This window comes from Anabrus simplex, chromosome 8 (genome assembly GCF_040414725.1).
Source record: "Anabrus simplex isolate iqAnaSimp1 chromosome 8, ASM4041472v1, whole genome shotgun sequence".
Lineage (NCBI taxonomy): Eukaryota > Metazoa > Arthropoda > Insecta > Orthoptera > Tettigoniidae > Anabrus > Anabrus simplex.
The window spans coordinates 241,562,787-241,577,396 of NC_090272.1; the positions used below are offsets into that span (position 1 = coordinate 241,562,787).

Sequence of the window (14,610 nt, forward strand, 5' to 3'; positions counted from 1 at the left end):
TAACAATTTCCGCTTCCTTGAACTTCACTCGTGCCGCGTTTACTAGATCCCACACATCCCCAACTATGTTGGTACTTACATCTCCTTGTCTTATTTTGTTAGTTGGAGCGTGGATTGGCGAACATGGCTCCCTTAGCCGAGTCCTGGCATTGCTTCCACTTACTTATGCCAGACTCCTCACTTTCATCTATTTTATCCGACCTCTCTTGGTCAACTATTGTTCTTTTCTGACCCCGGCGGTATTACGTATGGAGGCCTAGGGAGTCTTTCATTTTCACGCCCTTCGTGGCCCTTGTCTTCCTTTGGCCGGTACCTTCATTTTTCAAAGTCAGTGCGGGTGGGAAATGATACAAACTTTTTAAATATAATGTGCACAAATAAAACAACTGCCGTTTTTAACACATTTTAACAAAAAAAACCCATAAAATTCCCAATCTTATATTAGGACCAGAAGAGTAATAGGCAATCCCAAGACCTCCCATGGCTTAATGAATGTAAGGTGCAACATCTGTTATGGTGTCGATAACTTAATCGTATACAATAATGTTAAAATACTAGATTTGTGTTAAGAAGGAGCAGCTTCAATACCTGCGTGAAAACCCAGGACTATACATTGCCCTGAGGGAAGTGCCGAAAATCTGTTCAGTGATACTATCGGGAAAAATAATAAAAATAAAATTAAAATGCAAACATCTAACCCTAGACATAATGTGGATCCCCAACATTTGACCCTTCTCGTTCCATCTTCAAGTAGAGCTGTCGAGATGCACTCTGCCTCCTTCCATTTGTTGTGGTCACTCTCTGCTTTACGATTTCTGAGGATTCTCTAAATAATTTCACTCGAATGCGGTGCTAAGATGGTCCCTTGTGCAAGTTCACTGCCGATCACTTTTTCGGTACAGTATTTCCTCTAATTATCATATTGGTGGGGCGTTAATGCCAATATCCATAAGTATGCTGTAGCCATCCTTTTGTGAGATACCGTTCTTGAAAAATGCTTGATCAAGGATTTAGTGTTGATGGGACTGAAATTTCTGGACGGTTGATCCGGGAAATCGTTTCTTTGAGGAACGGATAATGCAAGATTTTTTTACAACGTGATATAATTAGGATGCTTGCGGGATCACGTAATTTGGATGGATAATCCAGGAAAATGTAGTTTCCGGGAATGGATAATCGAGGTTCCACTGTAAATAGAAAATCTTTTCACATTTCAGTTATTCAGTGTATAGAAATGAAGCTATGGTATTGGGATGAGTTTAAACATATAGCAAACTGCTTCATGTGCAGGAATTATGACATTCAGGCATGTGTTGTACTGTAACTAATATTGTTCAAAAAATATAGATACCCCCAATTTAATTGTAATTTTTATGTGTTTGAAATTTCTTTTGTTCCAGATTTATGAGCTGAGGAAAGAATCTCCCAAATCAGAGAATGGATAGGTCATCAAAATTTCGTGACACATTCTGCAGATGACCTGTTGATATGTGCTATGGAAGAGGGAAACAGGAAAGAGAGAAAATACATGTTTCCAGCTGGAAGTTACTTATGCCAAAAGAAAGTAACCTCTCTGTATTTTATTACTCTCTTGTGATCCACCAGAGCCTGTGTGAGAATATGTGCGACAGTCATGCGTTGCCTTTAGGAAGCAGCTCTACAGTGTATAGATGTACATATTTCTATGATGTGAGGAATGACTGCTTATGAAGTGATATGTTTTATCATGAGAAAGAATGTATAAAGTTTAAAATACACAGTACTTTTGTTTTTAAATTCTTGTGTCTCATACCCTTTCGTCGTGTAATTCTGGTTTTAAAGATATCAGTATTATTTGTTTAGAATACTGCAAATGGAGGAATAGAATCAATCAGTGTATATTTTAGGCATGATAATCTTAATGTTGATTGTGCCAGCCTGATTTCATTGCAATCTGCAAAAAGGATCATTTTGATCTATTAATTTCAAGAGAGATTATTTTTCTTATACATCTGTATCCCAAGACAAGACCATTTTCATTTCGTCAGTTTTTTATGGCACCAATACTCCATACTACATTATCGTATCTAGGATTATTGGGTTATGAAAGCATGAATTCAAGTGTGTTTTATGTTAACTTGTTCCTTAAGTGGCACTGAATGATAATATAGATAAGGAAATATACAGATATGAGATTGACGTCAGGAAGGGCATCCCATCGTAAAAACTGGCTAGGAAGATTCGTCTTGCTTCATACTCGACCCTGTAGAGAAAAGGCCTTTCCTATCCCATCGTCGCCATATGACCTACCTGTGTCGGTGCGACATATTATCGTATTTATGCAATATTAATACAAAAGAACTTAATGACCAGTCGTTTGTCTTTGTCATTTGAGCAGTAGGCCTACCACACAGTAAATATGATAACTCCTTTTATTTGAATTATCATCTTGTGCCACCAACTTCCCCGTTACCGGCATGTCATCTTCACTGCGATCGAGAGCATTCGAGGTCTCATCCTTTTGAAACTTTTAAATATAGTTTTGTTCTGGAGTCCAAACACTGAGACTCTATGATCTCTGATATTCCCTGTTGGTGTATGTGTAGCAGAACCACCAGCTGAATATGTTACGAGTGTAATAACATGGTGACTAGAAGCGATAACTGCAGCTTTTGAAAGCCAGATCCTTATTTTTAAGTATATTTCATACTTGTTCTCCATATTTATCACATCAGATACAAATGAGACAAGAGATTCGCACTGTTTAGGTTAGGTATGCTATCAAGTGCCCGGATAGTTCCAGAATGGAAAAATTAAAAATAAATAACAGGAAAGTTTGCTGCATTTATGGATATCTACAGGTGTGGTGGTAATGTGTTTTATTATCATAATGTTTATTTTAGTACGATCGTTGTCTCAATTTTTTAATAACGCATAGTATGTTTTGTTTGGTGTCTCCGAAATTTGTTAAAAATGGGGACGTAAGATAATAATTATTATGTTAGGTATGTGGGCGAGTACAACAGTCGTCATGATTGTATCGTTTTTATCACGTTTTAAACCTATTTCTCTCCAAAAAGTACCGATATTGGCCCGAATTACAAGATATTAAACGATCACTTTGTTAATGATTTCGCACGCTATATTAATAGCAACAAGCATGAATATTTCTTAACTAAAGTAAACTAGTTTCCTTATTCCGAGATGGTGCAGCTCTTTTTAGCCGTCCCCACTTGCATGTAGCATTTTTACCGCATATCAAGTTTCCTACCATTCGTAAGTCTCAGACAATACGGTACTGGTAGGCTCCCGAGAGCGACAGCTTATGCTGACGGACATTGTTAATTACAAAACACAGACTTATAGCATGACTGATGCGTGCTAGCAAAACTGTTCACTTACTTGTGGGACACCATCAGAGCACGCTACGGAGGCGGACATTTCTTAACTTCGAAACAAAGACGTACCGTATGACTTCGACACGTTTTCATTGGGTGGGTCGTACGGACGAAACTATTCGAGAGGTCATCAGAGCTGCTTTGAAGCGGAATCGTTCTTCTGTGATGAATTATGTTGGGGGTTCTTGTATACGAGTTTTTAAAAAAAAATTCTTCCTCTCAAAAAACCAGGGGTGTATAATACACAAGTAAAAACGGTATGTGTAAATATTATAATACACCGTGAAGAGATTACATGAAACAAGAACATTAAGAATAAACAATAATATACTACACCTTTCACTCAGTTAATATTCTGATACAGTACACTTTGGAATAAATTTAATGAAGGATACAACAGACCTTCAGGTCAGTATTGAAAGGTGGATCCTTCCCTATAATATTGTACATCTTACTTTTTAAAAACTCAAGACCGAAGACATTAATGCTTCACCTCTTGAAATAACAGTTATCATTTCTTAAAACTCAAGCTTGCACATCATTAGGCCTAAAATGCCTGGCGAGTTGGCCGTGCGGATAGGGGCGCGCAGCTGTGAGGTTGCATCCGGGAGATAGTGGGTTCGAACTCCACTGTCGGCAGCCCTGAAGATGGTTTTCTGTGGTTTCCCGTTTTCACACCAGGAAAATACTGGGGCTGTTCTTTATTGAAGGCCACAGCCGCTTCCTTCCCGCTCCTAGGCCTTTCCTATCCCATCGTCGCCACATGACCTACCTGTGCCGGTGCGACGTAAAGCAGACTGTAAAGAAAAAAAAAAGTTCTTGTAACTGCTAAATATGCAGAGCAAAGTTACAAATCTGTTTTGGATCAAATTATGATGGATAGAAGGCATTTTTTAGTGCCTTTAGATGCCTCATTTGACTGTTAGTACCTATACTGCAATAAATGCCTGCTTGAGCACCTAAATCCCTTTTTTTAAAGTTTTATTTGAATTTTTTGCTTCGAAATGTCCCCTCAGCAGAGAATAACTAGCCACTTATTATTCAGACAAATAACTGGCAGACAGGAAATAGCGTGGATGGAATTCCTGGAGATAACGGCAAAGCCTTGAGGACCAAGTTAAGGAAGATTTTGCAAAATAATCCTGGTTGGGAAGGTGGAAAACAAACAATGTCATCTGTGGAACTTCTTCAGCCATGACATAAAGCTCTCTCTAGTGGAAATGGCCTCACGTTCTGTGAGATTCAGAGGACATTCCCTCTATTTAGAAACATCCTAACTGAAATGAGGCATAAATTTACACCAGAACACCTCGAAAAATAGAGAGTAGTAAACTGCTATGTTTCAGTATGGTTTCCTTCTATCCTCTAGCCTTGAGATTGACAACAAATTAGCACTTCAAATATGGAAACGATATTCAAGAGATATTATCATTTTAAAATGTTAAGTAATGCAAGTTGCTACAAATTTAGGGTGTCTAAGACAGGATTTTCAATGCCTAAATGTCCACATTTAACCACCTTCACTGATTTGAGATGGGATGTTAGTATTGTGTTGGTGACCAGCTGAAACACATCATGAAGATAATTTGTAAAGATATACAGACATGGGAAGAATGTGCTGTGGACCACTCACTGCGGCGGAACACTACATCCACCGCTGTCAACTTGTTTGAGCAGACATCAAGAGGCTAAGCGACAAGCAAGAAAATTTCGTCAATTACAACCTCGCCCTCCTCCATCCATTCAGTGTGATTTGTGTGGGCGTATGTTTTATGCCAGGATTGGTTTGTTTAGTTATCGTAAACACATCCATAAACTGAGTTGAACTGGTCATTGTATGCAGGAAGAAGTTAATACTCGGATCGAGTTACAGCCAACCGTTGGTGTTATGTTCTATGCTCTCACTTCCTTGATGTGCTGGAAAAGTTGCTGTGGAATATTCATTATTGCATTCTTCATTTATGGGAGTCTTTACTCCATTATTCAGAACCACACCAAAATATTCAGCCACATTCAAATCAAGGAACGCTAGTCTATTCCTGTTTTGAAAACTGATTCTAGTTGTTGCATGTGATGAATTTCATGCTGGATCCATATTGACCGCTAGGCAGATATGGATGAAAAATTCTTTATTCTCTTATTTTCTTCTTTTAAATCTGTATGCAAAAACATTACAGTATAAAATGTACAAATTAGCAAATATATTAATTACTTTGTCTCTTAGTGTCTACACAGTACAGTACAGTACAGTTCCTCAGAAAAATAATTAGAAAATTAAGGAAAGAAAGAAACTGCTTTTATTGTTCTTATAAAAAATGTCATAAGAATAAAACCTTACTGAAATCTTTGTCATTTACGGACATTTTCTGATTTTGTGTGAAAGCAACAGACACTCTAAAATAGTCTTTCACTTGTCACCGTTAACAAACACTCAAAAGGGCATTGACTGATTCTTAACAACTGTTTTAAATTGAGTATTCTGTTATGAACAACAAGTAACACACTTTTATAATTACGTACCTTGTCTTTGAAACTTATTTATAAAGTTAAAACGAGTCGCCCTCCACCGTAGCGCTTTCTTCACTGTTAAACTTTCACAAAATATGGAGTCGTACTAGCACACGTCCACTCACTCGCTCATACCAACGCAGATATCCTGAAGCTGTGTTCAGGCACCAAACCTTGAGCCTAAATCTTATGGACTTTTCTTTGCAGTGGTAATGTCCGAAGTATGGTACCATACAGTCATACTTAGGCATAACAGTAGTGTTCAGGCACCAAACCTTGAGCCTAAATCTTATGGGCTTTTCTTTGCAGTGGTAATGTCCGAAGTATGGTACCATGCAATCATACTTAGACATAACAGTAGACATTGCAGGATACTATCCTCATTTTTCCGTATTGAAAGTCAGTTAAAGTAGAACAATAAAACTTTGATTTCCACCTATTCAATACTTTAAAAGCAATTATAAAATTAGGATCTCATCCTTATTTTATTACTAAATTATTAAAAATATAGGACATGTTTCGTTCAATTATTGAACATCTTCAGCTATACACTTTTTTAACAAGGTTAAAATCGGTAACATTATTCTAATAATTTGTAACTTATTGTTTAACTGTTAACAGACTGAATCATAATAACTATTAAAATTCTTTTGAATATAAAACATTATCTATTATGTCATCATAATATCCAACAAATAATTTTAGGATATTCAACAACTTCAACAGATTATAAATGTATTTATATCTGACTATCTTGTGACATTGTATTTCAAATTTAGAACAAAGTTTTTAAAGTTTCGAACACTACAAATAGTGATATTGTTTTAATAATGCAAATTAAATATTGTTTATTAAATAAACATTTAATGGGACTAGTTTCGAATTATTTATAGGCCATCTTCAGCCATATTGCGTGTAGAATAGAGTATTTGAAACGCAGTGGTTTATTTAAAGATGGTCTTTTTCGCTAGTGGCTTTACGTCACACCGACACAGATAGGTCTTATGGCGACGATGGGATAGGAATGGCCTAGGACTTGGAAGGAAGTGGCCGTGGCCTTAATTAAGGTACAGCCCCAGCATTTGCCTGGTGTGAAAATGGGAAACCACGGAAAACCATCTTCAGGGCTGCCGATAGTGAGATTCGAACCCACTATCTCCCGGATGCAAGCTTACAGCCGCGCACCCCTAATCACACGGCCAACTCACCCAGTAAAGATGGTCTTAAAACATAGAAGTTTGACACTATGATAAATTGTTTTTTGGAATTACCTGAAAACACTTTCGTTGTAAGAAATGAGTTCACTTAGCTGTAGGAATATACAAGAAGAAGTCTTATAATATTCTTCGTAGTATTCAAGAGCATAGGTACAAATCAAAATTCAGTCTTGATGAGATGTGGAAATGGGCATTTATGCATAGTGGTGTTGTGGTTGAGCAGAAGTCTTTTGATATTCTTCTTATCACTGCGAAGTGTAGATACACTTCAAAATCCTTCATAATCTTGATGAGATGTAGAATTGAGCATGTATGCAAAATATTGCCTTAGTTAAAATGTGAGATGAACAAATATATTATTCCAGCGGAAAGGAAGTTGTGTATAAAGAAAAAAATGTATAAAATATTGAAGGTATCCATGGAGATTATTGACTTTAAAAAATGAAGGTGAAGAGGCACTTGAAGATGTGAATTTAAATTGTTTGTATTAAAATGGTGGAATGAATTCTCATCTAATGTTGATATAAAAAAAGGAAAAATAAACTAGAAAAATGTAGGAAATGTTGATGAAATTTAACTCTCTTGGTGCCAGGCAGTAGTGCGAGCATCCGCCCTTTAAATTGCCAGAGCCGATCTGGTCGGCCGTTAACAATTCAGTCGGAAGTTGCCAGAGCCGATTACATCGGCTGGCTTAAAATTCTGTGATATACATAATTTTGAGGCAACCTATAGTGACGTGCATACTTTTGTTACAACCTGTAGTAAAGGGGCTACACGTTTTTGTGTGCCTGGCCTTGCTTTGGCAGTTCTAAGAGGGTGTTATACCTTTCACAAGAGTTGTTTCCTGTGTTTACAAATACCGTTAACTGGTTAGTAAGAGATTGCTCCTTGCAGTGATTGGATTTGTGACAGGAAAATGACATGTTGTTCAAGTGATAATTTTTCAGCAGGTATTAATGACAATAAATTAATGCAGTATTTTGAACAGTGCGAAGTTAACGCGGATGATTTATCGGATAGCGATAGGGAATTTAGTTCAGAGAGTAGCGACGAAATTATACTGGACATGTCCGTGGAATCACCGCAGCTAAAGAAGAGACGTTTAATTGTGTCTAACAGCACTAAAACTACTCTGAATATGGTGGTAGATGAAACTAGTGATAACGAATATGATGATGATGTCTCTGGAGAACATTTTGTGGAAATTTGTCCCACTGAACCCGCCAACATTCCTCAACCTCCTGTCTCCTTCAAGGAAGTTCTTGGACCTAAACATGCCCTACCGTCTGATTCTCCGCCCATATCACACTTCAGTTTACTTTTCACTTACTCTCTGCTAAACTTTATAGTCACATATAGTCCTCTATCATTACCTAAATGCCGGTCTCCGCGGGCCAAGTGTAGCGTGCCTGCCTCTCACCCGGAAGTCATGGGTTCGATTCCCGCCCAGGTCAAGAATTTTCGCCTGGTCCTGAGGATTGGTTCGAGGTTCACTCAATCTAAGTGACCCTAAGTGATTGCAATTGAGGAGATATCTGAGGGTGAGAGGGCGACCCTGGTCTGGAAAACCAAGGATAATTACTGAGAGGATCAGTCTCACTGACCATGATTCACCTCGTAAACTGCAGGTACCGAACTAGCAGCGGTCGCTTAGTAGGTCAAAGTAGATCACGGCTTTAGTGCCATACATTTCTTAATTTCGTAAATTCTTTTGTATTGTAAAATTATTTTTCTAATATATACTACAACCGAAAACGAGAAACTATTTTTTCTAAAAAAAAAAACTATATCAACTACTGTTTTTTACTTAGTTAAAAATTCAGAATTATTTTAATACTGTATTGTCCGCACATAGAAAATTTGTTGTTAGTATTTGCCAAACATCGATACATACACGCGAATTTTATCGTTGAGTAAAATTGTCTGGTTTTTATTAGTGACATATGTTTGAATTTTTATTTTTTAAGTTTTTTATTTTTCTCGTTCAAATTAGTTATTCTATAGAATTGTATTTAGGAATACATTATACATAATTACGTATATTCTTTTGTATTGTAAATTGTTTTTCAAAGTAGATATTGAGAGAGAAAGTGCAAAAATATTTTTCTCTCCCGAAAAATGAACGTTATCGGCAACTATAAATCAACAATAAAACGTATTTGACTCTTTATATCACTCCAAACCGGTTTCTTATTCTACGTAGTCGATATATAGAAAATTTCATGCCGGTATTTGCTATACACCGGTAAATATACGCAAATTTTAAAATACATGTATTTCCACTGAAAACGGCCTGGCACTTTACAGCAGTAGAGTGGAGAGGCAGCTTTGGCCTCTTCCAGCTGATGGGGAGCGGCCGACCAGATCGGCTCTTGGCTCCAAGAGGGTTAAGGAATGTAAAATATTGAATGAAAAGAATGAAAGAAAGAAAAGAAATAAGTCAAAATTTGGCTCATCTTATGTAAGCAAGTGCTGGACGTGTTAGTAAACAAACGTACTAGGAAGCAAATGACAAGAAAAAAGGAAAAATAGAGATTATAAGGAAAATGGAAAAGAATTCAAGAGGGAAATAAAATCGTGTAAAAAATTAATGTGAAAAGTAAGAGATGGGAAACAAGACAAAGATGAGTAAAATTGAAAGCAATAACGAAATGAAAGGTGAAATGATGAGAATGGAAAAGAAAGGAATTAGCGAAATGTAAGGATAAATTATGTTGAAAAAGAAAGGATGCTTAATATATCTTCCTTGAGGGGAGTGAGAGGAAGGATGAATGACTTAGGATAAGAAATGGAAGAATCGAAAAAAGAAGTTATAAAATACTAAGATTTAAAAATGAAATTCATTTCTGTAGATTATCATCCCCAGACTTCGAGGCAACCCCCAGTCAGATAACAGCACGCTTCACACTAGAGATCCTCACGGATGCTATGCCAACTTTTCTCGCACCGATTGTACCATCTATGCACCGGGGGTGGATCCAGGCCTACCGGACTCCGGCGACCATCAACACTGTGCAGATCACGGCGGTGTTTTTTGATGAGCTTCGGGTACACAGTTCGGTGAGCAGATACCCCTCCGCTCTTGCTGAGGGCCATTGTTACATTCACTTGCTTATATTGTAAATTCCTTTCTATCTTTGGTAATAATGCAGTACAGGGGGTAAAACCCATGACCTCTGCTCAGAATCTGTTGATGCCCCCTTTGGGATGTGCTAGTTTCTCTACACACTTACCTCAATACACTATAAATAGGGGCTCGTCTCAAGAGGGCTCGTCATATGGTTCAAGCAGGAGCCAGGAGGCACTTCAACGTTCGCTATCGCAACCAACCATCTTGTGATATATATGTTCATTCCCAAAGGGAATCTGAAATATTTGTTCCAAATGATAAATGTATACATTTATAAATTTCAGATATTTCAGATTCCCTTTGGGAATCAACTATATCATCTGATGGCCAAGCAGGCATCAATTTTTGGTAATGAGACAAAGTCTCTCATAGTGCTTTGGCACTGCCGATGGCTACAATTAGCCTACGCAGTGGCCTCCATGGTATGCACTAGCCAACGTCTTGGCCTAGAACATGGGGGCGAAACGCTGGCAACCAGGAATGAGTTAGCTGGAAAATATATAATGTCCAATAACGGACCATTTATATTGGTATTACGACCCATCTTGGCATGATTGAGGGTGCTAGATTGTGACCTATAGGCAGGTAGACAGATCCACATGTAAGTGAGCCCTCAATAGAGGATACAGTATGGGTGCTGGGTGTCGGGCGAAATAGGGATTTGGTGGAACACTGACTTGAGGTCTATCTACATTATTGTATGCACATGGGGCTGTTTGAATTCTTGAACTTCACAGGATAAATTGCACCTTCGGGGAGCAAGCCATTAGCCTCAGAAATGCTCAGTTTTGCTTGCCGGTTAGCAATGAAACTGCAGAGTAACACGAGCCAGTTTGTGCTTTTATTTTGCATTCCATTGCAAAGTTAGAAATGCATTTCCTGTTTAATTGTACAGTGAATGGTAGCGAATATTTGTCATGTGATAGCCTACATCTGGAACATAATCATGTGAAGTTGACCAGCGTGGTGCATATTTGTTTTTCGATAGCCTAATTATGGATAAAGAAAAGGTCATGAAATTCCTTACTAATGAGGACAAAATCAAAGTCCGTCAACAAGTTGACTGGCATTCCCATCTTTAAGCGCACAGAGTTGGCGTGACTGTTGAAACTCGCACCTTCCAGTTTCGACTCGATCGCTCGAAGCGGTCTTGGCCGGTCAAAGATTTTTTTGTTCAAAATGGCAGCCAATGTCATTCTGTTACAGACGCACGTGGCCGTGTATAACCTCCAACTCTAATTCATTGTCTAAGTGTGTCACCAGAAAAATAATGTTTAATAACAGACTGGCCAAAATAAAAGGCTTCCACTAACATTTGTTTCGGAAAGAGTATGATCTACAATAATACTTTGGTGTTTTATGGGACCCGTTCAAATGTTTTCATATTTGTTGTTTGGTATTTTTAACACTTTTCAATGCACTATTACTTTATAAGCCCCAGCAGAATAAGTTTTCATATTTGTTCTCTCGTGTTTCTCACACCTTTTAATACTCTCTTCTCATAGAGTCTTCACTGTACTCGTAGATATATGACGTAAAATCCCGTTATGTCGGAAAAATCTTACCTAGTGTTTCCATATCTCTGTTTAATAGTTTTTATTCATGTATTCAGTATGTTTTCTCGCTTAACACGGGTTTTTTTCTTTTCTCCTGCAGAAACGTCTTAACGAGGTTTTATTGTAAATTTTTTTTTAATTTTTTTTTTTTTTTATTTAATGTTTTGCATTACATGCTGACAAATGTGAAAAACCAGTTTGCTGAGCTACTCGCCGAAGTGATTTTTGTGGATTGACTTGCAGTCTTGCCTGTACATCTTGTAACCTCTCCTGTGTGAGAGCTGTTCTCGTTCACTGGTTTTTATTGTTTGTTATAGAACCAGTACTACATCACTTATGAACGAGTTTTCATGGTACTGTAGAACTGGGAAACTGTCTACGGAATTTTTGAAGGGACCTTTCAAGCGGTTTCTTCTTCTTGTGCAAATAACATTTGACCAAAAATATTGTCTGCGCTGTAGTGTACTTAACCATTGTGATAATAACTTCACAACACACCTCAAGTCCAGTAGTTACCAGTGAACTGCTGCGTCAGCTGTCAAGACTTATCATGCCAAGCTTCAGCTGCCTCTGTGGATCAGCGGTAGAGTGTCGGCCTCCGGATACCAAGATAGCGGGTTCAAACCCGGCAGAGGTAGTCGGATTTTTGAAGGGCGGAAGAAAGTCCATTCGACACTCCATGTCATACGATGTCGGCATGTAAAAGATCTCTGGTGACACATTTGGTGTTTACCCGACAAAATTCATTAAATCTCAGCCATAAACGCCAAGAGAGTTTCGGTTTACTCGGTCTGCCATCTAGTGGGCCTGTAGTAAAATGGAACATCGAAATTGACGAGCAGACAGCCAGATGGCATCAAATTGAAATGTCTGCGCATGGTAGCTGAGGTCATACGATTATTATTATTTATGCCAAGCTTGACACGCCATATGGCGCTCGCTTGGTGATTCCTGTGGCCTGTGAGCAGAAGAGCGAAATCTTAAATTATACTCCCTGTGTCTTTACATACTGCTAACTGTAAATCCTCACATATACACTGCTCTTGTTCATCAATGATCCTTGGTATGTCCTCCTCCTGTTTTCCTTTCATTCAATCTCTCCTTACTTCCACAACCATTCCTAACGTTCACCTTCTCCTTAATCTCTTTATTTCTCTGTTATAATATAGAGGTTGAGCACAAAGCCTCATTACATGTATTTATTGTCCTCGTATTCATGTACAATCTTAATATAATGAGTTATTCCAGTGTGTACACCATCATTTAGTTTGATTCTCCTTCATGTACGATTTGATATTCTCCTCTACACCCCCTATTAATCTAATCGCAATCCAAACATAATTTACCGGGCGAGTTGGCCGTGCGGTTAGCGGCATGCAGCCAAGAGCTTGCATCCGGTAGATAGGGGGTTCGAACCCCACTGTTGGCAGCCCTGAAGATGGTTTTCTATGGTTTCCCATTTTCACACCAAGCAAATGCTGGGTCTGTACCTTAACTAAGGCCACGGCCGCTTCCTTTCCATTCCCAGACTTATCCCATCATCACCATAAGACCTATCTGTGTTGGTGCGATGTAAAGCAAATAGCAAACGAACAAACATCATTATACGTACTTCAAACCCAAAGACCTAGTGTGTACAAGCCTTGGGGTTTATGCTGTAATAAGTGTGGGGTGATCATCTAATTCAAATTATGCATTATGAGGGGGCTTATGTGCTGTAGTCAGACGATTTCTCATGAGGCAAGGTTGATATTAAAGCACACAGCCGTTAGAGGTATCCGAGTGCAAATATTCCCTATAACACACATTTTTTCCCCTATAAATCGGATATCGTGAGAATCTCATCGTAATCCATTGGTAACCACTAAGGTGTGAAGACCTTGGTATGTTCTCTCACACGTGATATCACATAGTCATTAAATTATGATTAGAATAATTAAGGTTAAACCTAAGAATAGAAGAGAGTTATCATATTGGTGGAATCATTTGATTATTCTTATAGTTGTTGTTATTGCTTTGTCACTGTTCTCATAACATGTGCTAGCAACCTTGTGTTTAATGTACTCCCTAATGTATTGTTGCTAATTCCTTCAATTACTGCGACCGCTTATGAGTGGACTTCTTTGGTCAACGTTTGATGGATGCTGCAGCCTCTGAACATGTTTCCTGTCTTGTTGATGGTCGATCTGAGCGGGGCTTATCTTTTATAGAACCACCTACAAAGAGATTTTTGTCCTACTGTAAAATTGTTGGTTTTGATGGTGAAGGTTTCTGAAACCTTACAGTGAAATCACGCTGAGTATCTCTCATTGGTTTTCCTGTGTGTGGTCGTTCCACATGCTCATTATGATCCTTTCCTCCATTGTGTACGTGGACTTAATCGGCCATGACTTAGAGGTATTATCTTTAGATAAATTCTGGACTGGTACTGCCATCACCTCTGTTGCTGTTATCTAGGGAACTCCTGGGGTTGGCCTCCATCTTCTTCTCGCACCTTCCTTGGAGACACAGGAGATGGCGTCACTTCTGAGGTACCCCTTGGATCTTTGTTCTCATCCCCTTGGATACTCCATATAGATGTTGATTCCCATAGGGAATACCATTATATTGGTATTATAAATTTACTCATTCAGGACAAATATTTCATGTTCCCTATGGGAATCAACATCTATACCATCTGATGGCCAGGCAGGCATCAATTTTTGGAAGTGAGACATAGTCTCTCATAGTGCATCGGCACTGCTGGTGGCTTCAAGTGGCCTATGCAGTGGCCTCCACGGTATGCACTAGCCTTGCTAAGTACCAACTGATGAGCCCAGCCT

At 38.4% G+C, this 14,610-nt stretch overlaps 1 protein-coding gene across 1 annotated transcript in view; it reads left to right on the top strand.

The window, feature by feature from the left end:
- Positions 1-1,756, top strand: part of Usp39 (ubiquitin specific protease 39) — a 98,619-nt gene extending 96,863 nt beyond the window's left edge. Inside the window, exon 11 of the mRNA XM_067152217.2 lies at positions 1,401-1,756. Within this exon, the coding sequence (XP_067008318.1) occupies positions 1,401-1,445 (45 nt within the window). The 3' untranslated portion in view covers positions 1,446-1,756. The remainder of the gene's footprint in view (positions 1-1,400) is intronic.
- The last annotated feature ends 12,854 nt before the right edge of the window (positions 1,757-14,610 follow it).